The 27,561-nt window shown below is 39.1% G+C and overlaps 1 protein-coding gene across 5 annotated transcripts in view; it reads left to right on the forward strand.

Moving 5' to 3' along the window:
* The window catches only part of RABGAP1 (RAB GTPase activating protein 1), a 172,820-nt gene that overhangs the window by 24,966 nt on the left and 120,293 nt on the right, over nucleotides 1-27,561 (forward strand). For 3 of the 5 annotated variants that reach the window (XM_032251610.1, XM_032251608.1, XM_032251609.1), the window contains one exon: nucleotides 347-545. The exons of 1 other annotated variant lie outside the window; for it this stretch is intronic. In XM_032251610.1, the coding sequence (XP_032107501.1) occupies nucleotides 396-545 (150 nt within the window). In that variant the 5' untranslated portion in view covers nucleotides 347-395. Of the gene's footprint in view, nucleotides 1-342; nucleotides 546-27,561 lie in introns of those variants that run through there. One more of the 5 variants, XM_032251612.1, reaches the window with a different exon arrangement.

Genomic DNA, 27,561 nt, shown 5'->3' on the forward strand with positions numbered 1-27,561 from the left:
AAAAATTAGAGGATAGAAAACAGAAGGTGAGTACTTAATTATTTTTGGAGGCTAAGACTCAAATTGCAATATAGGCCAAAGAAATCCCTGTAGGTAGTTAGGGTTATTCTGAAGGGAATATGTTTTATTTATTTAGTTTTGAAGTCTGAAATATCTTGGCCCTGAATAGCATGAAATTTTTTTATTATCTGGAATTGAAAAAAAAGTAAGGTATAAGTAGTGAAAGTCTTAGGAAAATGTTTTTGAAGCATTTACAAAAATTTCCATATATGTTGTGTAAGATTAGAGTAAAATTGAGTATCTGGCAGACGTTCTATATAAGTATCTTTATGGTTTTGTTTTTCAGGCATTAAAAAATATTTAATCATTCATGTGTTGAGCCTCATTCTTGAGTTATGGATGACAAGGCTTCTGTTGGAAAAATCAGTGTCTCCTCAGACTCAGTATCTACTCTTAATAGTGAAGATTTTGTATTGGTTTCCAGGCAAGGAGATGAGACACCATCTACAAATAATGGAAGTGATGATGAGAAAACAGGACTCAAGGTAAAACTCCATAACCTGTTTGTTTTGCTTAGCTTTTGTAAGCCCATTGCAAAACTTGTTCTTAAGAGAAAAGGGGTATGGGAGGAAAGTGAGAACATAGAAGTAATATACTTCTTTTTCTTTAATGTTAAAGAATTTTATTTGCACTTAGTGAGTCATTTGTAGTTGATTAAAAATTTTCATTCCGATTAGCTTTCCCTAAAATTTTCAGTACCCCTAAGTGTCAAAACTAGTGGTTATAGTATAAACATTTATCATTTTAGTATTGTTTCCACTTTTCCATTGAATTACAAGTTCTGATTTTGTTTGGTCCTGGTTTACATAATGTAAGGGCACTGGCAGGTCAAAGGTACTATTTATAAAAATGAGTTTTAGGATTACTGAAACAACTTTAAACACCTGGCGACTCACACTTCCATTTGCTTATAATTTCTCAGCCACTGTTACTTCTTATCCAATGCTTTGTTTTTATTCTACTCGTTATTGATGTAAATAAAAACAGATTATCTGTTAAAGTCATTTAAAATATAAGTAGGTTTAAAAATATTTTAACTCCTGTTTACATCTTTTCATGCAACAAATGTTTACTAAGTAATGACTGTGTGCTAAGTATTGTTGTAAGTATTGGGGATATAGTGGTGAACAACACAGGCAAAGCTCCTTGCTCTTCTAGAGCTTTAATTCTAATGGGGGAAATAGACTAAGCAAATAAGAAAATAAATACATCAAGTAAATTTAGGTGCTGTGAAGAATAACAAAACAGGATTATGTGGTTAAAGAGTAAACAACATGCTTGTTCTTTGACCTTTAAAAATTTTTGTCAAAATTTTGAAAACTTGTTAGGTGCTCTGGCTCACACCTGTAATCCCAGCACTTTGGGAGGTTTTGGCAGGCAGATCACTTGAGCCCAGGAGTTGGAGACCAGTCTGGGGAACATGGCAAAACCCCATTTCTACAAAAAAGCCAGGTGTGGTGGTGCACACCTTTAGTCCCCACTGCTTGGGAGGCTTAAGTGGAAGAATCAATTGCGGGCATGCGGTAGAGGCCGCAGTGAACCATGATCACACCCTGGGTGACAGAGTGAGATCCTGTCTCAAAAGAGAAAAAATCCTTACGCCTGCTCATAAATGTATAGAGTAATAAATAAAAAACAGTAAAACTTAAAATCAGTTAAAGAGTGACTGACAACTACTATTTTAGAGAAGGTCTTGAGATGACATTTAAGGTGAGGCCCAAATGAAATGAGGAAAAGGGCCATGGAAAAATCTGGGAAAAGAACTTTCTAGTGGGAGCAGCAAATTGAAAGACCACGAGGAGAAACACCCTCACTAGGACAGAGGTTGAAAGTAAAAAGCTGTAAAGGATGAAATGCAGTAATGGGCATGGGATGGATTGTGTAGAACCCTGTGGAGCTTAGTAGGAAGTTTGGGGCTTTGTTAAAAAAAATAATAAAAAGTGAGTGGAAGTTTTGGAGAGTTTTGAGTGGGATCATAATCTAATTTGTATTTTTAAAAGCTTGCTGGTTAAGAGAGACTTGTAGGATGACAGCATGTCCTACTCTCCAGCAAAAGTGGTGACAACTATAAAAATAATACATTTAAGATCTCTGAAAGTGTTTTAAAGGAAATACAGCAAATGAAAAAACATTTATTCAAGAAAATTTACTACAATTTGGTCAGAACGACAAGAACCTGTTATTGGTAACAAGACCTGCCCTTTCCTTACTGTATCCCAGCTGAGAGAGATGGTAACTTCTTTTCATATTGATGCAGTGAAGAAGACAAGAATCCCTGTCCCCCACCAGCTCTCATTCTGGGCTGTCTTCCAGAGCAGGAGCAAGATACCTGTATTTCTCATCCTGCTTCCCCATGCCTGTTTCTGGCCAACTGTGACTAAGAGGTGGGGGCTTTGTTTTTCTGCCCAGCCCCTGCTCTTGGGACAGAGAATTTACTTTGGGCGCAATAGCTAACCCTGGGGTGTCACTCAGTTACATCCCAGTGTGTCGTCGTCCAACTTCCAGCTCCAAAGCCATGTCTCAGAGATTTTACCTGCAGGGAAACGTTGGCCATAAAGCAGTCTTCTTAAAGGAATGGGCTTCATTCACGACAGAGCCTAGAAAAGCATAAGCCTAAGGTTACTCTAAAAACCAGTGGAGGTTGTGGTGAAAGGTAATTGGAGGAAGACTGGTAGATTGAACATTTAGGCTTGACTGTAGACGTGCTAATTTGCCTGAGAAAACTAGGGAAAGACACAGCTGGGAGGACATCACCAAGGGTCAAAACAAATCTTAACCCTTAACCTCTGGAACTTTCACTTCAAAGAAACCCAAGTTTGATTGACTTACACTGTGGAGCAGTTTATACTGTAGTGCATTGTTGAAATCATTACAGCAATCAGACAGCAATTAGTGGAATTTAACAAGCTAGATGTGGTCAGAGAAACCAAGAGTCAGGAAGAGCCCTGCCCACACCTCTCATCCCAAGGTGACAGTGAGCAATCTGAAGTCTGAGCTCTGTGAGGACCAACACCGGAGGCTTAACATTGGGGGTAGGACAATGGAATCTACGAAAATCAACTAGCCAGTCACCCAGTAAACAAGCATAAACAATAACAAATCTTGAAGTGGGGAGACCAGTGCTTAGAGTTGGTACAATATATTATATCAAGTATCTAGTTTCTAACCGAAAATTGTAAGACATTCGGAGAAACAAGAAAATATGACCCAGGCATCCTGTTAAAAAAAGCAAGCAATAGGTATTGCCTGTGAGAGTGACTGGTTGGATTTAACAGAGCTTTCAAGGTAGCCATTATAAGTATGTTCAACAAACTAAAGGAAATCGTGCTTAATGAAATAAAGGAAGGTGTGGTGATAGTTTCACATGAAACAGAATATTAGTAAAGAGATAGAAATCATTTTTAAAAGAACCAAATGGAAATTCTGGAATTGAAAATCATAGTAACTGAAATGCAAAACTCACTTGAGGGGCACAGCAGTACATTTCAACTGACAAAAGAAAGAGTTAATGAACTTGACAATAGATCAGTAGAAATTAAAGAACATTAAGAAAAAAATGTAGGAAAAAAGCAGCCTCAGAAAAATATGGGAAACTATTAAGTGTACCAACATGCTTGTAATAGGAGTATCAAAAGGAGAGGAGAAAGAGAAATTACTAGAAAAAAATTTAAAGTAATAATGCCTGAAAATGTCCCAAATTTATCGAAAGACAATAATTTATACATCCAGGAAGTTCAGTGAACTTCATGTAGGATAGATGCAAAGAGATTCACAAAGGGACATATCTTGATAAAAATGCTAAAAACCAAAGACAAGGAAAATATCTTGAGAACAGCAAGAGATAAGTGAGTCATCACTTACAAGAGAACCTCACATGGGACAACATATTCAACGCACTTAAACCAAAAAACTGTTAACCAACGATTCTAAGTCCAGCAGAGCTATTATTTAAAACTGAAGGTTCTTTGAAATAAAGGTATTTTGAGGTAAAAACTCAAGAGAATTGCTGCTGGCAGACCCACTTTACAAGAAACACTAAAGGAAGTTCTTTAGGCTAAAAGCAAATTAAATGATTTTAATCCATGTGAAAAATTAAAGAGCACCAGTAATAAAAGATACTGTAAATGCATATTTTCTCCTTTTCTTCTTTTTTATGTTGTGTATGTCTATCATGTATATCTGTATAGGCACTTAACAGCTATAAATTTCTCTAAGAACTGTTTAATCTGTATCCCATAAAGTATACTAGGTATCCTAAGTATACTAGGTATCCTTAGTATACCTACTGCATTTTACTGCAGTATTATATACTATATATGTAGTATGTTGTTGGGCCTATATGTGGAAATGTAATATATTTGCCAGTAATAGGAAAAAGGAGATAAAATAGGTACAGATCTGGGCTAGGAACTAATTCCATATAGTAAGTCAAATTCATAAGAATAAATGAAGAAAACCAGAAATGGTAAATAAGAAGGTTAATATAACAAAAACTGTAAATATACATTGGTTCTTCTCTCAACTTCTTTAAAGGTATATATAAAATTATATAAAGTAATAATTGTGACAGCATATTGTTGGACTTCTAACATTTATAGATATAATATGTATAACAATACCACAAAAAGCAGGATGTATAGAGCTATGTATGAACAATGTTTCTATTTCTCAATGGAATTGAGTATAAATCATATGCTTATTCTGATAAATTAAGATGTAGATTGTTTCAAGCCCAACAGAACTTAAAGATTTTTTTTTTTTTTTTGATAAGGGTAGTCCCAGCACTTTGGGAGACTGAAGTGAGTGGATTGCTTGAGCCCAGGAGTTCAAGACCAGCCTGGGCCACATGGTGAAACCCCATCTCTTAAAAAAAAAAAAATACATTGTAAGTTCCTAGAGGAACTACCAATCTTTTTATTACTGCATATGTGGAAAAAACATGTGGAAAAAAGTCATTAAAGAAATGTAACTGCTGTATTAGAAAATATTTACTAAGCCCAAAAGAAAGCAATAAAAGAGGCACAAAAAGACAGGAGACAAACTAAAGAATGGTAAAGTTGGCAGTCCTGAATCCAACCAGATAAATAATAATATTAAGTGTAAATAGATTAAGCAACATAATCAAAGGGGCAGATACTGTTAGATTGGATAAAAATACATGATCCAACTATATGCTGTCTGTAAGATATACTTTAGATTTAGAGATACAAATAGATTTAAAATAAAAGGATGGAAAAATGTAATGCAAACAGCAATTACAACAAAGCATGGCTGGGCATGGTGGCTCATGCCTGTAATCCCAGCACTTTGGGTGGCTGAGGCAGGTGGATTGCCTGAGGTCAGGAGTTCAAGACCAGTCTGGCCAACATGGTGAGACCCTATCTCTATTAAAAATACAAAATAATTAGGCATGGTGGCATGTGCCTGTAATCCCAGCTACTCGGGAGACTAAAGTAAGGGAATTGCTTGAACCAGGGAGGTGGAGGTTGCAGTGAGCCGAGATCACACCACTGTACTCCAGCTTGGGCGACAGAGTGACTCCTCTCAAAAAGTTGGAGTGGCTATTGTGATTTTAGATAAAATAAGTCTATTTTATGAGAGATAATATATGAATAATGACATTTTATAATCTTAGAAGGATCAGTCCATCACAGACATCTGACAGTTACATACCTAATAGCCAAGCACCAAAATACTGACAGAGATGAAGAGAAAATGGACAATTCAAGAATAATTGTTGGCCGGGTGTGGTGGCATACGCCTGTAATTTGGGAGGCTAAGGCAGGTGGATTGCTTGAGGTCAGGAGTTTGAGACCAGCCTGGGCAACATAGCAAGGCCCTGTCTAATTTAAAAAGAAAAAAAATGTGTTGAAGATTATAATACCCTGCTTTCAATAATGAAGGGGACAACTAGGCCGATCAAGAAGGAAATAGAAGGCTTGAATAACACCGTTGACCAACTAGAGCTAACAAATCTCTGTAGAACACTCATCCCAACAATAGCAGAGTATTTGTCTTTTCAAGTGCCCCCAAAGTATTAATCCAACCATAATGGCAGGAGACTAGAAATCAATAACAGAAGTAAAACTGAAAATTTACTAAAATGGGGAGATTAACATACTCCTGAATAAGAAGTCAAAGACGAAATCAAAAAGGGAATTAAAAATACTTGAATGAATGCAAATACAGTATACTAAGACTTATGGAATACAGCTTAAACGGTTCTTTTTTTTTTTTTTTTTTGAGATGGAGTCTCTCTCTGTCACCCAGGCTGAAGTGCAGTGGCGTCATCTCGGCTCACTGCAACCTCCACCTCCCGGGTTCAAACGATTTTCCTTAAACAGTTCTTAGGGAAATTTGTAGCCGTTAAGTGCCTATGTTGAGAAAGAAGAAAGACCTAAACTTAATGTCCTAACCTTCCACCTTAAGACACTAGTAAAAGAAGGGTACACTAAGACTAAAACAATCAGAAGGAAGGAAAATAAAAGAACAGAAATTATTGAAACAGAAGAGCAGTAGAGAAAAATAAGTGAAACCAAAAATTAGTTCTTTGAAAATACCAACAAAATTGACGAAGCTTTAATTAGATTGACCATAAAAAAGGAAGACACAATTTACTAGATCATAAACGAAAGGGGATAATACTACTAATATTATATAGAATTATAAAGGAATATTAGAATGTGTGCTAATCAGATATTTAGACGAAATGGACAAATTTGTAGAGCGACACTGACAAAACCGATAAAATAGCCTGACCAGATCTGTAACAAAGAGATTGAATTGGTAATAAAAAAAAAAAAAGTACCCCAAAGAAAACCATGGGCTCAGGTGGCTGTACTGCTAAATTCTACCAGATACTTAAATAAGAATTAATATCTATTCTGCACAAACTCTCCCCTGCAATAGAAAAGTAGGAAATACTTTCCAACTTACTCTGTGAGAACACCATTACCCTGCTACCAAAATCGGACAAAGACATCAAAGGGAAACTGCACCCAGTGTCTTTAATGCATATGGACACAAAAATCCTTAAAATACTAGCAAAGTGAATTAATCTGGTATATAAATATAAAAAGGATTACATACCATGATCAAGTGGGAGTTATTCCAGGAATGTAAGGTTAGTTTAACTTCTGAAAATTATTATACACCATATCTATAGGATAAAAAGCAAAACCTACATGATCATCTCTGTAGATGCAGAAGAAGCATTTGACAAAAAAGCAACACCTTTTCAGGACAAAAAGAAATGAAAAACTCATACTAGAAATACAGTGGAACTTCTCAACCTGATAAAGCACATTTACAAAGAGCTCACAGGTAAAGTCATACTTAATGGCAAAAGACTGGACTCTTTTCCCCCCAAGTTTTAGAATAGGACAAGGAGGTCTGCATTCACCACCACTCTTCAGCATTGTGCTAGGGCCAGGTACAGTGGCTCATGCCTGTAATCCCAGCACTTTGAGAGGCTGAGACAGGAGGATCGCTTGAGCCTAGGAGTTTGAGAACAGCCTGGGCAACATGCAGAGACTCCATCTCTACAAGAAAAAAAATTTAGTTAGCTGGATATGGTGGCATGTGCTTGTAGTCCCAGTTATTTGGGGGGCTGAGGTGGAAGGATCGCTTGAGCCAGAGAGGTCAAGGCTGCAGTGAGTTGTGATCATACCCACTGCACTCCTACCTGGGCAACAGAGGGAGACCCTCTCTCTACTTAAAAAGAAAAAGATTATCAAGAAAAGTGAAAAATAAAAAAACATGCAATGAGAGAATTTATGATAATAATAGTTCTAGGAAATATAAAGGACTAAACCATCAACTGCTGAATGGATAAACAAAATGTGGTATGCAAGGAATATTAGTAAGCCATGAATTCTGATACATGCTACAACACAGATGAACCTTGAGAACATTATGCTGAATTACAGGTCAGTCACAAAAGACTGCAAATTACATAATTTCATTAATATGAAATATTCAGAATAGGCAAATATTTAGAGACACAAAATAGATTAGTGGTTGCTTAGGGCTGGTTGGGGGGCTGGGGAGAATAGAAAGGTGATACTTAAGGGTATATTGTGCTGCTTTTTAAAATTTTTTTATTAAAAAATTTTTTATTTGAGATGGAGTCACACTCTGTCTCCCAGGCTGGAGTGCAGTGACTTGATCTCAATTCAGTGCAACCTCCCAGGTTCAAGTGATTTTCCTGCCTCAGCCTCTCAAGTAGCTGGGATTACAGGCATGCACCACCATGCCTGGCTAAATTTTATGTTTTTAGTAGAGACAGGGTTTCACCGTGTTGGCCATGCTGGTCTCGAACTCCTGACCTCAGGCATTCTGCCTGTCTCGGCCTCCCAAAGTGTTGGGATTACAGGCGTAAGCCACTGCGCCCAGCCTATGCTACTTTTTGAGTTAATGGAGATGTTTCAAAATTGATTCTGGTAGTTGCATATATCTGTGAATGTACTTAAATTGCCATCAACAGTATTTACGTGCTATTAAAAGCTATGAAATTATGGCTGGGTGCAGTGGCTCATGCCTGTAATCCCATCACTTTTGGAAGCCAAGGCAGGCAGGTCACCTGAGTTCAGGAGTTTGAGACCAGCCCGGCTAACATGGTGAAACCCTGTCTCTACTAAAAATACAAATAGCTGGGTATGGTGGTATAGTCTATAATCCTAGCCACTCAGGAGGGTGAGGCAGGAGAATTGCTGGAGCCTGGGAGGCAGAGGTTGTAGTGAGCCTAGATTGCGCCATTGCCCTCTAGCTTGGGTGACAAGAGTGAAACTCTGTCTCGAAAAAAAAAAAAATAAAGCAGTGGAATTAGATGAGACCACTCACAATGTGAATGTAGATACTGAAGAGACGAATGATAAGAATTTGTTCTTGGGGTGCTTTAATATTCAGATGAGATGAATAGAAATCAGCAGGAAAAAAAAAAAAACAAGAAATAACTACTGAGATGTAAGAAAACCTAAGTGTTTTAGTTCATTTTGACACTGCTGATAAAGACATACCTGAAACTGGGAAGAAAAATAGGTTTGGCTGGGCGCGGTGGCTCAAGCCTGTAATCCCAGCACTTTGGGAGGCCGAGGCGGGTGGATCACGAGGTCAAGAGATCAAGACCATCCTGGTCAACATGGTGAAACCCCGTCTCTACTAAAAATACAAAAACATTAGCTGGGCATGGTGGTGCGTGCCTGTAATCCCAGCTACTCAGGAGGCTGAGGCAGGAGAATTGCCTGAACCCAGGAGGCGGAGGTTGCGGTGAGCCGAGATCGCGCCATTGCACTCCAGCCTGGGTAACATGAGTGAAACTCCGTCTCAAAAAAAAAAAAAAGAAAAATAGGTTTAATGGACTTACAGTTCCACATGTCTGGGGAGGCCTCACAATCATGGCAGAAGGCAAGGGGGAGCAAGTCACGTCTTATCTTACATGGATGGCCGCAGGCAAAAGAAGAGTGCTTGTGCAGAAAAACCCCCGTTTTAAAAACTATCAGATTTCATCCCTCTCTATCTACTCTGCACTGGGAGCAGCTCTCCTACCATAGCCCTTCACCCCCTGAAAATATTCTCGTGCTCCAAGTTCGTCTCCACTCCCTCCTTGATCAAGAGCACCTCCCAGCTACTGAGCGGTTCACTGTCTGCAGTGGTGCTAAAATGTCTGGAGACACTGACAGATGAGAGCCTCAGCAGCTTAGCAGTCTCACGCCCCCTTACTGCACTTGTCTCTAGCTGCAGCTTCCAAACCAGTGCCATCTCTACCTCCCGTAGTTCTTTATCCCGTGTGTGGTTGGCCCTGTGTGTTTATTTCCCTGTACCTCCCCAGGCGGCCTGGGGAATGTGATTGGTTCAGGGTTTGACAGAGAAAATACAAATAAATGCTGTATTAATAAGAAAAAAAACCAAACCATCCGATCTCCTGAGACTCACCATCACGAGAACAGCATGGGAAAGACCTGCCTCCATGATTCAGTAACCTCCCTCCAGGTTCCTCCCCGAAACATGGCAATTGTGGGAGTTACAACTCACTATGAGATTTGGGTGGGGACACAGCAAACCCATATCACTATGAGAGCAGAATTCCTTGGAAGACAAATGAGGAAAGTGTTCTAGGAAAGCAGTAGTGATCAGGTATGTATGATTTGGCTAAAAGGTTGGTTTAGATGATAAGTGAAAAATAACAAAATGCAGGCCTTGGGGACCCTCAAGAAAAGTGGGTGTTTTTTTTGCAGAGATTAGACTGTAGTGAGGTTAGTGTGGGTTCACTAGTAAATGGGAGATGAGAAAGAAGTGGAAATAAAAGCTTTTTCAAGGACTTTTGCTATAAAAGAAGGACAGAAAAATTGAGTGGTAGCTGCAGTGGTTATGAATTTTATTGAATGATTATAGGATATTTATATATTGGTAGGAATTATTCAGTAAAAAGGATATGTTACTAATATGAAAGAAGACCAAAATCTTTGATTAGTGAAAAGAGTGTCCTGTTCATAAGTGGAATACTTAGCATAGGAACAGTTTCTAGAAATTAAGACAGCAGTAATATGCAAGTAAGTCCATCTTGTCACTTTTTGGATTTCCTCCATTTGAAAATTTTCTTGTAAACTTTTGAAGTTCAGTTTGACTTACTCTTCCTGTTTCTACTTTTATGAATCATTTATGGTACATGGCAGGTCCCTTAGGTATCTTCCTAAGAACTTTTTTTTTGCTCTTTCATGTTTTTTATTTTATTATTTTAAAAAATTTTTTCTACCCAAATCAAAAGGATGAGTTTTTTTTTTTCTTTTTCTTTTCTTTTTTTTTTTTGAGACAGAGTTTCGATCTTTTCCGGGGTGGAGTGCAGTGGCGCAATTTCTGCCTCCTGGGTTTAAGCGATTCTCCTGCCTCAGTCTCCTGAGTAGCTGGGATTATAGGCACACATCACCACACTTGGCTAATTTTTTTGTGTTTTCAGTGGAGATAGGGTTTCACCATGTTGGCTACGCTGGTATTGAACTCCTGACCTCAGGTGATCCACTCACCTTGGCCTCCCAAAGTGCTGGGATTGCAGGCATAAGCCACCATGCCCAGTCTTTTTTCTTAATTTTTAATTTTTATGGGTGCATAGTAGGTATATATATTTATGTGTTAATGTGTGTATATGTGTTACATGAGACGTTTTCCTACAGGTATGCAATGAGTAATAATTGGGGTATCACCTTAGGCGTTTATTCTTTGTGTTACAAACAATTCAGTTTTCTTTTCTTTTTTTTTTTTAGTGAGGTCAAGTCTTGTTCTGTTTCACTGGCTGGAGTGCAGTAGCGCAATGTCGGCTTACTACAGCCTCCACCTACTGGGTTCAGACGATTCTCATACCTCAGCTTCCTGAGTAGCTGGGACTACAGGCATGCACCACTATGCCTGGCTAACTTTTGTATTTTTAGTACAGATGGGTTTTTGCCGTGTTGGTCAGGCTGCTGTTGAACTCCTGGCCTCAAGTGATTTGCCTGCCTTGGCCTCCAAAAAACTCTAGGGCTACAGGCGTGAGAAACTGCACCCGGCATAGCTATACTCTTTTAGTTATTTTTAAAAGTACAATTAAATCATTTTTACTATAGTCACCCTATTGTGCTAGCAAATACTAGGTTTTATTTATTCTTTCTAACTATCATTTGTCTTGTTTACCAGAAAGAAATAGCTCTTTAGTCATGTGCTACATAACATTTCAGTCAGCAACCAACTGCATGTATAAAGGTGGTCCCAGAAGATTATAATACCATATTTTTATTGTACCTTTTCTGTGTTTAGGTATGTTTAATACACACATACTTACTATTGTGTTAGAATTGCCTACAGTATTTAGTATAGTAACATGCTGTACAGGTTTGTAGCCTAGGAGTAACAGGCCATACCATATAACCTAGGTGTATCCTAGGCTATGCTTCCTAGGTTTATGTAAGTACACTATGATGTTTATACAACAAAATGCCCAACAGTGCATTTCTCAGAATGTATCCCTGTTGTTAAGTGATGCATGATTGTATTTTATAGACAAGGAAATTGAGGAACTTGTTCTCCAAATGTAAAATATTTCCTCTGTGTGTTTTAATTTTGGTACATTTGTATATCATGTAGGGTTATTATATACAGAACTGGAAGTGAAGAATTACTAAAATTGTTAAATCTGTAAGGTCTGTCGTTAGAGGAAGGTATAATAGTAATATTGGAGATATCTTGCTCTGTGGTACTCTCCTTTTTGAAACCTTGTTTTGTTTCTCAGTCCCTAGTAGAATGACTAATGAAATGACTTAAAAAAAAAAAAAATTGTAGAGCATCTTATCTACCTTCCTAACAATTTTTTTTTTGCCATTTCAATGTGATATAATAAGAAATTTAAAATACTTTATTTTAGTTTGTTTTGTAGAGGCAGGGCCTTCATATATTGCCTAGACTTCAAACTCCTGGCCTCAAGTGATCCTTCCACCTTGGCCTCCTAAAGTGTTGGGATTACAGTTGTGAGCCACCATGCCTGGCCAACATGAAATTTAATAAACTCCAAGGCTCTTGAGCTTTGTTTGTTTATTTGTTGAGACAGAGCCTTGCTCTGTCGCCCATGCTGGAGTGGAGTGGTGCGATCTCTGCTCACTATAACCTCCGCCTCCTGGGTTCAGATGACTTGGGCCTTAATCTCCTCGTAGCTGGGATTACAGGCATGTGCCACCATGCCTGGCTAATTTTTTTTTTTTTTTTAGTAGAGATGGGGTTTTGCCGTGTTGATTAGGCTGGTCTCAAACTCCTGGCTTCAAGTCACCCACTTACCTCAGCCTCCCAATGTGCTAGGATTACAGGTGTGGGCCACTGCACCAGGCCCTGGAATTTTTCTTTATTTCTTTTTTAGTGCTAACATTTATGCTTGGGACATACACATAAAAGTAGAACCATGAGCTAGGTGTCATAGTGTATAGCGGTAGTCCCAGCTACTTAGGAGGCTGATGCAGGAGGATTGCTCAAAGCCCAGAGTTCAAGACTGCAGTGCTGTATAAGCATGCTTGTGAATAGCCACTGCAGTCCAGCCTGGGCAACATAGCAAGACCCTGTCTCAAAAAAGAAAATTTTTTAAAACTTTTATTTTAGATAAGGGGATACATGTACAGGTTAGTTACAAATGTATGTTACATGATTCTGAGGTTTGGGATACAATTAAATCCAGGTAGTAAGCACAGTACACAATAGGTAGTTAGTTGTTCAACCCTTGTCCTCCTGTCTCCTTCACTTCCTACCCTCTGTTGTAGTCCTCAGTGTCCATTGTTCCCATCTTTATGTCCATGTGTACCCAATGGAAAATAGATTTTAAAAGCCTGTCACTATTCCACCCCAAAACTCCAAAATCCCAATTGAGTGTCTTGTTGAAAGGTCATTTGACAGCCAGTAATCTACTACAGGATAATAATTACCATTTTTGAAAATATGATAACCTACAAAGCCTAAGAAGGTTCCAATATAAAATAATTAGAAAAGCTAACTGAAATGTTACAATTTAATTGCCTAGCTATATTTACAAGAAAGTAATGGCAGTCTTTAAAGAACAAAAACAAAGAGGAGACTGAAAGCTGGAACTATACATATGGGCTGACATTTGGACTGCACTGAGAAATTTGCTATTCTTTATAAACAGAATGCTTGGGTTTTGATAACTACGTTGGGCAAAAGGTAAGGCCTGGGTTTAGAGAGAGAGGTGTTGGAGCTGAGATCCCCTCATATAGTATACTAAGGGCCACATCCTAACTTGAAAGGATAGGGGAGAAATTCTCCCTGTAGTCACAGGAAGAACATAAGGAAACATATTTCTTAGCTTGGACACTAATTTGGAGGAGGGTCTTGTTGAGAATTTATGCCCACCAGGCTTGCCTTCATGTATGTTTAGAGCTTGAGTTCGCACTACTTGTATGTTCCTTGGTTAGTAATACTCCAGGCACCTTACAGAAGCAATTGCAGAACTACTCTGGAGGAACATACTTGCCACCCAGGCTACATGGTGTTCCGCCAGATAACCCTATTAAAGCAGAGCACACAACCCACAATTTACAAATACATACAAAGAATTACTATGAGCAAGTTAGCAAACCCCAGCAGAATTGAATCCCACTAGAACTTGGGCATTAGAATTATTAGGTATAACCTTTAAGGTAAATTTGATTAAAATCTTTAAAGATTTAAAGCAAAATTAGAAAACATTTAAAAAGGACACAATATCAAAAAATGTAAAATTAAGCAAACTAAAAATGGAATTCTACAATTTAGAGCCAGTGAAATTAAAAGTGCAGAAGGTGTGTTAAACAGCAAATTACACATGGCTGCAGAGAGAATCAAATACCTGGAAAATGGATCTGAAGAAATTATCCAGAAGATAGCATTGAAAGATAAGATATGAAAGACCACTTAAACAACATGAAAATTAAGATGAGAAGGACCAGTCATCTTAAGTGTTCTATAATAAGCGAATGCGGAAGATGGAAGAAAATATTTGAAGAGATAATAGTTGAATATTTTCCAGAAGTGATAAAAGATATAAATCATTGGCTTCAAAAAACACAGTAAGTCCCAAGTGGAATGACAGTGAAACTGGAGAACATCAAAGCCAGAGAGAAAATAATAAAAGGCTGAGTGAGTATAGAGACCAACTGGACTCGGTGCCTGTATGTAAGATGCTTATAGCTTAGGGTAGATGACAGTTTTTAAAAATCTTGTTACAGTTGTGTCTACTAGTTTTTCCTTTCTAAAAAATTACCTCTGCCTGTTGTAGTGGCACATGTCTGTACTCCCAGCACTTTGGGAGGCTGAGGCAAGAGGATCACTGGAGCACAGGAGTTTGAGACAAGCCTGGACAACAACAGTGAGACCCTGTCTCTTTTTTTAAAAAAAAAATTAGAGAACCAAGTTACTTCAGTACTCAGTGGATTAAAACAGTTAATTTCTTGGCTGGTTGTGGTGGATCACACTTGTAATCCTAGCACTTTGGGAGGCCGAGGTGGGCGGATCACAAGGTCAAGAGATCGAGACCATCCTGGCCAACTTGGTGAAACTCCATCTTTACTAAAAACTCAAAAATTAGTTGGGTGTGGTGGTGCACACCTATAGTCCCAGCTACTGGGGAAGCTAAGGCAGGAGAATGCTACAGGAGGTAGAGGTTGCGTTGAGCCGAGATAATGCCACTGCACTTTAGCCTGGTGGCAAAGTAAAACTCCATCTCAAAAAAAAAAAAAAAAAAAAAAACTCCCCTTCCAAAAAAACATAAAAAAAGTGATTTCTCTTGATCTGTGGATTGGTTGGTTTTTGCTCATCTTGTACTCATACAACTTCATTCATCTGATGGGTCAGGTGGGGACTGGGCTTGACTAGGATAGCTGGGTCTCCCTCCATGAAGCCTCTCAATTTAGGCTTCTTCACAGCAGTGTGATCTTAGGATGGGAGTAGTAGCTGTAAGGCCCTTAGGCTTGAGGCTTGGACATTACACCATGTGGATTCTGTTGTTCAAAGCAAGTCACAAGTTCAGTCCAGATTCAAGGTTTGGGGAAAATAGCCTATGTCTCTTGATTGGAGCTGCTGTAGAGATTCTCTGGCCATATTTGATTTTCAACATCAATATAGTTAAATGAATGCTGTGGTGCAGATGAGCGAAGGGTGCTATAGAACAGAGGATGGAAACCTAACTCAGCTTGAAGGAAGGGTCAAGGAAGGCTTCTTGGAGTGGATGATGCTTCAGATAAGCCGTTTAAAGAAAAGTGTTATGTGATGGTGTGGTTATAGAAAACATAGAGGTATGGCTGGGCACAGTGGCCCGCACCTGTAATCCCAGCACTTTGGGAGGCTAAAGTGGGAGGATTGCTTGAGCTCAGGAGTTTGAGACCAGCCTAGGCAGTATAGTGAGAGCCCACCTCTTAAAAGCAAAAGAAAACCTCACGAAACATAGAGGTATATTTCTTTTTTTTTAAATCTAGTCATCCATAAGCAGGATTTTTTTTTTTTTTTTTTTTTTTTTTTTGAGATGAGGTCTCGCTCTGTCGCCTAGGCTGGAGTGCAGTGGCACATTCTCGACTCACTGCAAACTCTGCCTCCTGGGTTCAAGCAATTCTCCTGCCTCAGCCTCCCAAGTAGCTGGGATTACAGGTGTGCACCACCACACCCAGCTAATTTTTGTATTTTTAAGTAGAGACCAGGTTTTACCATGTTGGTCAGGCTGGTCTCGAAACCCTGACTTTGTGATCCATCCGCCTCAGCCTCCCAAAGTGCTGGGATTACAGGAGTGAGCCACCGTACCAGGCTGTATTTTTCTTAGTAAAATGTTGTGACAACTCATATCAAAATCTAATAACTTTCCATAAAAAAGAACAAGTTTTTTTTTTGAGACGGAGTTTCGCTCTTGTTACCCAGGCTGGAGTGCAATGGCGTGATCTCGGCTCACCGCAACCTCCGCCTCCTGGGTTCAGGCAATTCTCCTGCCTCAGCCTCCTGAGTAGCTGGGATTACAGGCACGTGCCACCATGCCCAGCTAATTTTTTGTAGTTTTAGTAGAGATGGGGTTTCACCGTGTTGACCAGGATGGTCTCGATCTCTTGACCTCGTGATCCACCCGCCTCGGCCTCCCAAAGTGCTGGGATTACAGGCTTGAGCCACCGCGCCCGGCAGAACAAGTATTTTTGATTCTTTTGAGACAGAATTTTGCTCTTGTTGCCCAGGCTGGAGTGCAATGGCGTGATCTCGGCTCACTGCAACTTCTGCCTCCCAGGCTCAAGCAATTCTCCTATCTCAGCCTCCTGAGTAGCTGGGACTTCAGGTGCTCAGCACCATGCCTAGCTAATTTTTGTATTTTTAGTAGAGACGGGGTTTCACCATGTTGGCCAGGCTGGTCTTGAATTCCTGACCTCAGGTGATCCACCTTCCTCAGCCTCTCAGAGTGCTGGGATTACCAGAGTGAGCCACAGTGCCTGGCCAGAACATTTATTTTCTCCACCTGACTGACTGTAAGTTCCTCTGAGTTAGGGATCTTAGCTCTTAGCCAGAGGTACTCTATAAAGAATGTCTCAGGCCGGGCGCGGTGGCTCACGCTTGTAATCCCAGCACTTTGAGAGGCTGAGACGGGTGGATCACGAGGTCAAGAGATTGAGACCATCCTTGTCAACATGGTGAAACCGCGTCTCTACTAAAAATACAAAAATTAGCTGGGCATAGTGGCGCACGCCTGTAGTCCCAGCTACTCAGGAGGCTGAGGCAGGGGAATTGCCTGAACCCAGGAGATGGAGGTTGCAGTGAGCCGAGATCTCGCCATTGCACTCCAGCCTGGGTAACAAGAGTGAAACTCTGTCTCAAAAAAAAAAAAAAAAAAAAAAGTCTCATACAAAGAAGTGAGTCTGTAGCATGTGATAAGATCCAGAAGCTTGAAAGAACCTGGAATCAGGGCTACTGTGTGTAGTAGAATTGATTGTATTTGCCTTCCTTTTTGTCCCAAGATACAAATAGCCTTGCCATGTTTTTGTTTTTTTTTTTTTTTAAATTATAATAATGTTTGCTTGATATAGAAATCCAGACTGTAAGAGAAGTAATTAAATCCAGCCATGGCCAGACAGCATGGTGGCTCATGCCTGTAATCCCAGCACTTTGGGAGGTGGAGGCAGGAGGATTGCCTGAGCCCAGGAGTTCTAGACCAACCTAGGTAACATGATGGGACCCTGTCTCTATTTTAAAAATTAAAAAATTAAAGTAAAACCCATCCATAATCCCATTACTTAGTGAATCAGTCATAAATATTTTGAGCCTGTCTTCAGTTGACTTTTCAGGATAAATTCATATGCTGCTTTTCTTTCCCCTCCTCTTTTTGTTTTAAAGTAATGCTAGAAATTCCTAATGTTACCTTCAGGTTGTTTGGTTTTGCCTTCATACAGTAAGATAAAGAGATTGATAATCAGAACATCCATGGTTTATGAAGTAAATCATAAACAAATTTACTGATTTAAGAAAGATCACAGAATGATTATGTGAGCAGGTTTGAGATTAGTAACTAAATCTTCAAATATCCAAATTGGACCTTTGGTTATTTTGTGTCGTGCATTTTGACACAGCTAAAGTTATTTAATGTTAAAAGTTATAAGTAACATGCATACTTATTAATTGTTCAGGTTTTACACTGAAGCTCAGCGGTATTACTCAATTTGAACAGTTTTCATTTGTTTTCACTGCAGTAGGATTATAACAGTGGAAACTGTAGATCATTAGGAATTCGTCTTTAATTTTCTGATCGTCTAGGGACTTCTCAAGCACAAACTGTCACTTCCTACGTAGGCATGTTTTCTTGAGGGCCTAAATATCCCTCAGAAAAGGATTCCAAACTGCCTGAAGTAGTTTCGTATAACTGGCAAATCAAGTGGGGCCAAGATGGTATTGTTGCAGTGAAAGGAAGCAGGGACTATAAATTTAGAAGTGGAAAATTGAAACCAGGAAATGACTCTGGATTTTGCGTTTGGAACATTTTGTCCTTTGGTTCCATAAATTCAGTTTTGCTCTCAAGGAAACAGACTTGTAGCCAATTCTACCATATAGGTTATTGCCTTTATTTGATATTTTTAGAATGGACAAATGTTATTCAATATGCTGCTTTTGTGCATAAATAGTAAGTGTGTTCTTAGAGTTTTTTGGGCCACAAAAAGCAGAACTACTTGTTTTCTATGTTATTGTTTGTTTTCAAACCTCAACTCTAATAGTTACATCAGAGTTTCTTTAAAAAGAGCTGAGAGTGGGGTGGAGGAATACCAGCACTTATTGGATGCTATTTGGCAGGTACTGTGATGTGACAGTTAAACGAGATCGTTCTGTAAAAAATACATGATACAGTGCCTGAAATACACGCAAGTGCCCAATAATGTTATCGAACCCTAATAACAATTCTATAAGATAGACATTAACACCCTCATTTTAGAGATTAGACAGTTTTGGCTCCCAGACATTAATTTGCTCTCAGTTACAGAGTTAATGTCAATGCAGTGTCCCAAATCCAGATCTGTCTCACTTAGGAGCCCAAGTATGACTACTAAGTTCAATTGCATAGGCTTCACACAGAACAGTTCTAGTGAGAGCCATTCAAATAATCTATGCTGTGAATGGTGCCTCTTGGAGTTGTGCCACAAAACAGCTCTGAGCCCAATTTTTTTTTTTTTTTTAGTACCACCCTGCTATGTAGGCAGAATTATGAATAAATGATTCATCATGCAGTCTCCCTCCCTTTAGACATTTATGTCATATGTTTACAGTAGCTGCTAAATGCTAAATTGGCCTCTTTATACTGATTGTTTTCCTTGGCAATTCAGGACTGTTTCCTAAAGAACTGTTTCTTCCTTTTAATGTAGATTACATGGAGATAAACACAAATCTAAACATAATTCTTAGTATTAGTAATCATAAATATTTGTTTTGCTTTTTTTATCTTCATATTTGTGCTAAATTACATTAGAAGTCTTTGTTGGACTTCAAAATAAAGTGTATTGTGTTTTGCACTGGGCTTTTGAACTTGCCCAGTATTCTTATTGTAAATGTTAGACCTTAATGACATTTGCTCAGAATAAAGAAAAATTATGGCATTTGTTTTTGTTTTTGTATTTTAGTAGATAAAGCTAAATTCATTCAGATTTTGCTTGCTATAATTAAATCAAAATTTATGGAATATTCAGTATCCAAATAGGCTAAAGTAATAATGCTTTGGCTTCCATTCTTTGCATTTGAAACATTCAGTTCAGTAAATGTGTATTTCAGGTGTGTTCTTTCCCAGTCACTGTCTGAAGCTTTGGGGATATGAAGATAATTTAACAAACAATCTCTGCCCAGTCTGGTTCAAGGGACTCACTAAACAAATATTTTCTAAAACAAGTAGCAATGCTAGAATAAACATATATGTGAATATTATGGTAGCCCTGAGGAGAGAGTGATTAAATCCTGTCTAAAGGGGTTAAGATCTCCCAGGGGAGGTAACAGAAGTTAAGATTGGTCTTAAAGAATACACAGGAGGAGAGGATGGCTTTCCAGGAAAGGAAACACTCCATGCAAAGTGTGGGTGCTTCAAAGTTTATGATGTGTCCTGGGAAAGTTGAGTAGTTTGCTGTGACTAAGTGACTGGAAGGGTAGAATGAGCAGAGTTGTGAAAAGTCTTACGAATTTTGCTTTATCTTTTTGGCCCTGAGGAACCATGGAAGGATTTAAAAATAAGGCAGTGCTTAATCACAGCTAAGATGGGCAATTCGCAGTGGCTCACGCCTGTAATCCCAGCACTTTGGGAGGCCGAGGCAGGTGGATCAAGAGGTCAGGAGATCAAGACCATCCTGGCCAACCTGGTGAAACCCCGTCTCTACTAAAACACAAAAAGCTAGCCGAGCATGGTGATGCACACCTGTGGTCCCAGCTACTCGGAAGGCTGCAGCAGGAGAATCACTTGAACCCGGGAGGTGGAGGTTGTAGTGAGCAAAGATCGCACCTCTGCACTCCAGCCTGGTGACAGAACAAGACTCTGTCTCAAAAAAAAAAAAAAGATTGGCAATTATAAGTTGAATGGTGGCCATATATGAAAGAGAGAGAGAAGAAAGGCAGGGAAACTACTAACTTTGCAATAGGCTTACATAAAATGAAAGAGGTTGTACTAAGGTATTAGCTATACAGAGAAGATAGAAGATGGGAAAAATGGACAATTTTTTTAGGATTTGTGAGTTTTATGGGAGAGAAATCAAGGAGGATTGTGATTCTTAATTTGGCCATGGATTGAATGGTAGTGGAACTCATTGATTTAAAAAGGATGCAAGAGAGCCAGGCACAGTGGCTCACACCTGTAATCCCAACAGGGAGGCCGAGGTGGGCAGATACTTGAGGCCAGGAGTTCGAGACCAGCCTAGCCAACATGATGAAACCCCATCTCTACTAAAAATAGAAATTAGCCAGGCGTGATGGCGCACTCCTGCAATCCTGGCTGCTTGGAAGGCTGAGACATGAGAATCACTTGAAGCCAGGAGGCGGAGGTTGCAGTGAGCAGAGATTGTGCCACTGTACTACAACCTGGGTGACAGAACGAGACTCTGTGCCCCCCTCCCCCCCCCAAAAAAAAATAGAAGGATGCAGGAAGAGGATCAGTGGCTTAAATTTTGGATAGAATAAGTTTGATGTATCCAACTGAAGGTATTTGTCCAGTAGACAGTTGAAGGGGTTGTAGATACAGATTTAGGATTGTTTGTATGTTGTTGGGAGTAAATACCATACAGTGGCACAGGAGAGTCTATAACATGAAGTTAATCCCAAAGACAGAATCCTGGATGAGCACCTTTTGTAGAGTAGATAGAAAAAAGGAACAGTTGTGTTCTCAAATTGTGTCTTTTGTAGAAATCATACTTTTTCTATTTTATTTTAAGTCAGATTTTTTGGGATAAAATTTACACCAATAAAATGCAACCCTCTTAATTGTATGGTCCTGAGTTTTAACAAATGTAAACTCTCATGTAACGACCAGCACAGTCAAGATGGAGAATACTTTCATTACTCCCAAAAGTCCCTTTGTGCATCTACATAGTCAACCCTCTATTCCCCTGCCCAGTCCCTGGTAACCAGTGGTCTGATTTCTGTCCCTGTAGTTTTGCCTTTCCCAGAATGCCAGGTGAATAGAGTCATACAGTATGTAGTTTTGTGTCTGGCTTTTATATAAAATAATGCTTTTGAGATTTGTCCACGTCACTGTGTTTATTCGTAGTTTATTCATTTTTATCACTGAGTAATATTCCATTTTATAGATCTGTAACAATCATTTTGTTTATCCATTCACTAGTGAATAAACATTTGGGTTGTATTCAGTTTTTGGCTATTATGAATAATGCATTAACATTTGCACCTGGGCATTGGTGGCTCATTGCTGTAATCTCAGCAACTTGGGAGGCTGAGATGGGAAGATCACAGAGCCCAGAAGTTTGAGGCTGCCGTTGGCTATGATTGTGCCCCTGTATAGTAGCCTGGTCAGTAGAGCAAGAACCTGTCTCTAAAAAAAATTAATTTGCTAACAGGTTTTTGTGTAGACATATGTTTTTATTTTTCTTGGGTAAATACTTAAGAGTGAGTCATATGGTAAGTGTAATGTTTAACCTTATAAAACTTTATAAAAAATGGCTAATGTGACTAGAGCATTTTGTATTCCCGCCAACAATATATGAGAGTTTCCTAGTTGCTCCTCATCCTTGTCAGCCCTTCCTATTGTCAGAGTTGTTTTGAATTTTAGTCATTGTTTTTATTTTATTTTATTTTATTTTATTTGAACCAGGGTCTTGCTCTGTTGCCCAGGCTGGAGTGCAGTGGTGCAAAAAATCTCACTGCAGCCTCAACCTCTTGGATTCAAGTGATCCTCCCACCTCAGCCTCTTGAGTAGCTGGGACCAAGGTGTGTGCCGCTATGCCTGGCTAATTTTTTAAAATTTTTGTAGAATTGGGGTATCACCATGTTGCCCAGGCTAGTCTTGAACTCCTAGATACAGGCAGTCACCTGCCTCAGCCTCCTAAAGTGCTGGGATTATAGGCATGAACCATGCCCAGACTATAGTCATTCTTATAGGAGTATAGAGGCATCCTATTATAGTTTCTATTTCCCTGATGGCTAGTGATATTTTCTTTTTATGTTCTTATTTGCCATGTAGGTATCTTTGGTGAAATGCCCTTTTTAATTGGGCAGTTTGTTTTCTTCTTAAGGGTTCTTTATATATTCTGGATATAAGTCTTTCATCACATATATGACTTGCAAATATATTTTCCAAGTCTGGCTTATCTTTTCATTCTCTTGAGAGTTTCTTTTGAGTAGAACTTTTAAATTTTAATAAAGTTCATGTTCTCAAGTTTTTCTTTTATGGTTCATACTTTTTGTGTTCTAAGAAATCTCAATTACAAAGATTTATATTTTATTCTGTATGCTTTATAGTTTTAGGGCACACTTAGGTTTGTAATCCCTTTTGAGTTAATTTTTTTGTATGTGATGTGAACTATTAAGATTTATGTTCTTGCATATGGATGTCAGATTAATTGTTCCAGCTTCATTTTTTTATTCATCACTTTCTCTAATTACCTTGACAGATCAGTTAAAGATCAGTTGGCCATATTTGTGTGCATCTTTTTTTGGACTCTATTCTGTCCCATTGATCTATATATTTGCCTTTTCACTAATACCACGTGTCTTCATGACTTTACCTGAAACTACATTTATTTTAGAGATGGTGGTGGTATCTGTTAGGAATGCTATTGACAGCAGGGAAGAGAAAGCCCTACCAAGAGTGGGTTTATTTTTCTGCTGTAAGAAGAAGTCTGGAGATAAGCAGTTGCTAGTTTGTTTAACCTGTTCATCCATACCAGGGTTCAACAAACTATAGTCTGCTGGCCTAATCTGGCCTGGCACCTTGTTTTTGTAAATAAAATGTAATTGGAACATAGCCACATTAATTCGTTTACACATTGTTTATGGCCGCTTTCATGCTATAAAGTCAGAGTTGAGTAGCTGCAAGAGAGACTATATATAAGGCCTACAAAGCCTAAAATATTCATTATCTAGCTCTTTAGAGAAAACATTTCTTAACTTCTGATCTATACCATTAAGGACCCAATTTCTTTTATCCGCTCATTCATTTTTGGCTCGCTGACTCTTTTTTAAGACAAATGATCTCCTTATGTTGCCCAGGCTGGCCTGAAGTGATCCTTCCCCGCAGCCTCCTGAGTATCTGGGACTGCAGGCACACACCATTGTGCTTGGCTTGACTTACTGAAATTTTGTTCTGTGTCACCTCATTGTCATAGTACATCCACCATGGTTCCATATTCATGTTCCAAGGCAAGAAGAAAAGGTAAAGGGGATGACACTAATCATGCTTGTTTATTTTATTGGGAAAGCAACAGTCTTCTAGAAGCTTCCCAGCCAATTTCTGTTTACATCTCAAAGGCTAAAATTATGTTATATAGTAAACTATAGCTGTAAGGGAAGCTGGAAACTACTGACTTTTCTAGTCTCTCCAGTGGAGGTAGGCATGTGCCAAAAGTAACAGTTATTTGCTATTAGTCCTTTTATCATGATGGACCATTCATATTAGAAAATAAATGGACTGCGTAAGTTCCTAGCCCGGTGATTCTCAAACTTTGTTGCATGTGAACGTCTCATGGAGTGCAGAATATAGATTCTTGAGGCCCATGCACAGAGGTTTTCTTGGGTGGAGTCAAGGGATTTGCATTTTCAAAAAGTACCAGAGATCATTTTGATGCCTATGTGGACCCTCTGGTAAATACTGTGTTGGCATTTTAGTTTGGGATTTTGTTCTGAGGCAGTGTTTCTCAATCCTGGTTGTGTATCAGAATCATATGTGGAGGTTCCTTTTTCTTTCTTTTTTTTTTTTTTTCTATTCTGTTCTGTTCTACTATTCTATTCTTCTTTCTTTTTTGAGATGGAGTTTTGCTCTGTCACTCAGGCTGGAGTGCAGTGGTGCGATCTTGGGTTCAAGTCCCCAGGTTCAAGCAATTGTCCTGCCTCTGCCTCCTGAGTAGCTGGGGCTACAGGTGTATGCCACAATGCCTGGCTGATTTTTGTATTTTTTAGTGGAGATGGAGTTTCACCATGTTGGCTAGACTGGTCTTAAACTCCTGGCCTCAAGTGATCTGCCTGCCTAAGTCTCCCCAAGTGCTGGGATTACAGGTTTGAGCCACCACCACACCCAGGCAAAAAATAACTTTTTAAAGCAGAACTTCTGAAAAAAGATTACTGTGTATTAATGTTGACTGTGTGATGGATCCCATGCTGTATATTACATGCTTTTGTTTGTTTCATGCTGCATAGTAATAGTGGTAGTTTTGTTGGATAGTCATGGTCAAAAATCATTAATCTAAGACTGTTTCTCAGAGTGTAGTTCCCAGGCTAGCAGCATCACTATGTTTTGGGGATTTTTTAGAAATTCAAATTATTAAGCATTACCCCAGACTGACTTAACTGGAAACTCAGACAGGGCCCAATGGTCTGTTTCAGCAAGTTCTCCTGGTGATTCTGATGCATGTCAAAGTTTCAGAACCTTGAAAGACACTGCTCAATGTTTTCCAGCTTGGTTTAGATAAAATTAGTTGACTGCCCTACACCTAAAAAAGAACTTAATTGATTAAAGTACATAGTAGGCCTGGTGTCGTGGCTCATGCCTTTAATCCTAGCACTTTGGGAGGCTGAGGTGGGAGGATCACTTGAGGTCAGGAGTACAATACCAGCCTGGCCAACATGGTGAAACCCCGTCTCTACTAAAAATGCAAAAACTACCTGGGCATGTTGGCGTGTGCCTGTAGTCCCAGCTACTTGAGAGGCTGAGGCAAAAGAACCATCTGAACCCAGGAGGTAGAGGTTGCAGTAAGCCCAGATCATGCCACTGCACTCTAGCCTGGGCAACAGACAAAGCAAGGCTCTATCTCAATACAAAAAAAAAGTATGGGTACTGTACTGTCATAGGTAGTAATTTGGAATTGGATTCAAAGTTCACAAGTGATCTAACATAATTGTTGCATATTGTATTTGATAAAACTATCCAAGGCATTTGTTAGATTACTATTTTTAAACCTCTCTTAGTAATCAACTGTTTTGCGTGTGTACATGTTTTTTGTTTTGTTTTTTTGAGATGGAGTCTCTCTCTGTCGCCAGGCTATAGTGCAGTGGCACTATCTCGGCTGACTGCAACCTCTGCCTCCCGGGTTCAAGCAATTCTCCTGCCTCAGCCTCCAGAGTAGCTGGGACTATAGGCATGCGCCACCACACCCAGCTAATTTTTGTATTTTTTAGTAGAGATGGGGTTTCACCATGTTGACCAGGATAGTCTTGATCTCTTTACCTAATGTCTGCCCGCCTCGGCCTCCCAAAGTGCTGGGATTACAGGCATGAGCCACTTTTTCACCTGACCACTTTTTCCTAGTTTTTAAGGAAGAGTTAAGGACATTGAAGAGAGTTCTTATGTTTATAAAACTTATAAAGTAGGGAAGAATGCAAGATAAACATGTAAACACAAGGGAAATGTGTAAACATGTTTTGTTTCAGGGTTAGCTACATTTCTGTGATTGGTAAATTTATTACAATGTAGGTAGCCTATTGCAACAGAAAACTTCGGTTTATTCATGCCAAAGAGCAAAACAGTACTTCATAGCATGTAATATGTCATTATTCAATTCCAGTTGCATTCCCACTTGTAATTACTAATTGCTTCAATAGGTAATCTAGTATCTTCTCTCATCTGTTTTTGGGATGCTATATAACTCTACTCCTATATGTTATTTCTTCCTACCCTTGTAAAAGTTAGTTTAGGCTCATTTGGGCTGTCTTTTATTTACTCCAGGTAATACGGTATTTCTTCTCCAGTTTTGAAAAACTAAGAGGCTAATTGGATCTAAGCTTTAGTTTGATTTTTAGGTGCTTTAAAAATTTTTTAAGCTGGGTGTGGTGGCATTGCTTATATTCAGTTACTCAGAAGGCTGATAAGGGCGGATCACCTGAGCCCAGGAGTTCAAGTCCATCCTGGGCAACACAGCAATATGGTGTCTCTTCTCAAAAAAAGTTTTTGAGACAGGGTTTTGCTCTGTGAACCAGGCTGAAGTGCTGTGCTGTGATCTCGGTAACTATAGCCTAAATTTCCGAGGCTCCAGCCATCCTCCCACCTCAGCCTCCCAGTAGCTGGAACCACAGGCACGTGCTACCAGGCACAGCTGATTTTTGTATTTTTGGTAGAGATAGGGTTTCACCATGGTGCCCAGACTGGTCTCGAACTCTTGTGGTCAAGCAGTCTGCCCACCTCAGCCACCCAAAGGGCTGGGATTATAGGTGTGAGCCACTGTGCCCAGCAAAAAAAAAAAAAAAGAAAAAAAAAAAAACTTTTTAAAGCAGAAATTCTGAAAAAAAAATTCAATTGCACTTGTGTATGTGTAGAATCTGATTTAACAAAGGGTTAAAATTACTTGGCCCACTTGTACTTCCATTAGCAGTAACTCCAAACATAAAATGAAATTCACAGAAACAGAAGTTGTCATTGAAGCCAAGAAAGAGGTCTTTATTTCTAAAGCAAAAGTAGTTGAAGTGTTGGAATTTTCTTGGGAAAATGTCAGCAGAAAACACTTGTCTTTTTCTCAGTCATAATTTGAAGCACAAGAGACTTGAAGTTTATAGAATTATAAAAACCTGAATCAATAAAAACATTTGAATTGGATTTCTTGGTAACCCAGCGGTTCCTACCTCTGTTATTGGAATTTTGCTTTCTAGCCTCTTCGTTAATTTTCCTAGGGTAGGCCTTATTTTCTTTAACATTCTCAAAGCCCTGCCCAATTTAACTTTCTGATAGAGTTTAGTCAGAAAGCCTCGTAAGTCAACTCCCTCTTTTTTCCCATGACTTTCTTTTTCTAACTCAATTCTTCTGTTAGTTTTTTAAGTATTTCTTAAGTAAGCACTTAGTGACAATACTGGGTTATG

The sequence above is a fragment of the Sapajus apella genome, unplaced genomic scaffold (assembly GCF_009761245.1).
Source record: "Sapajus apella isolate SASKATOON/1434 unplaced genomic scaffold, GSC_monkey_1.0 scaffold76, whole genome shotgun sequence".
Taxonomy (NCBI): domain Eukaryota; kingdom Metazoa; phylum Chordata; class Mammalia; order Primates; family Cebidae; genus Sapajus; species Sapajus apella.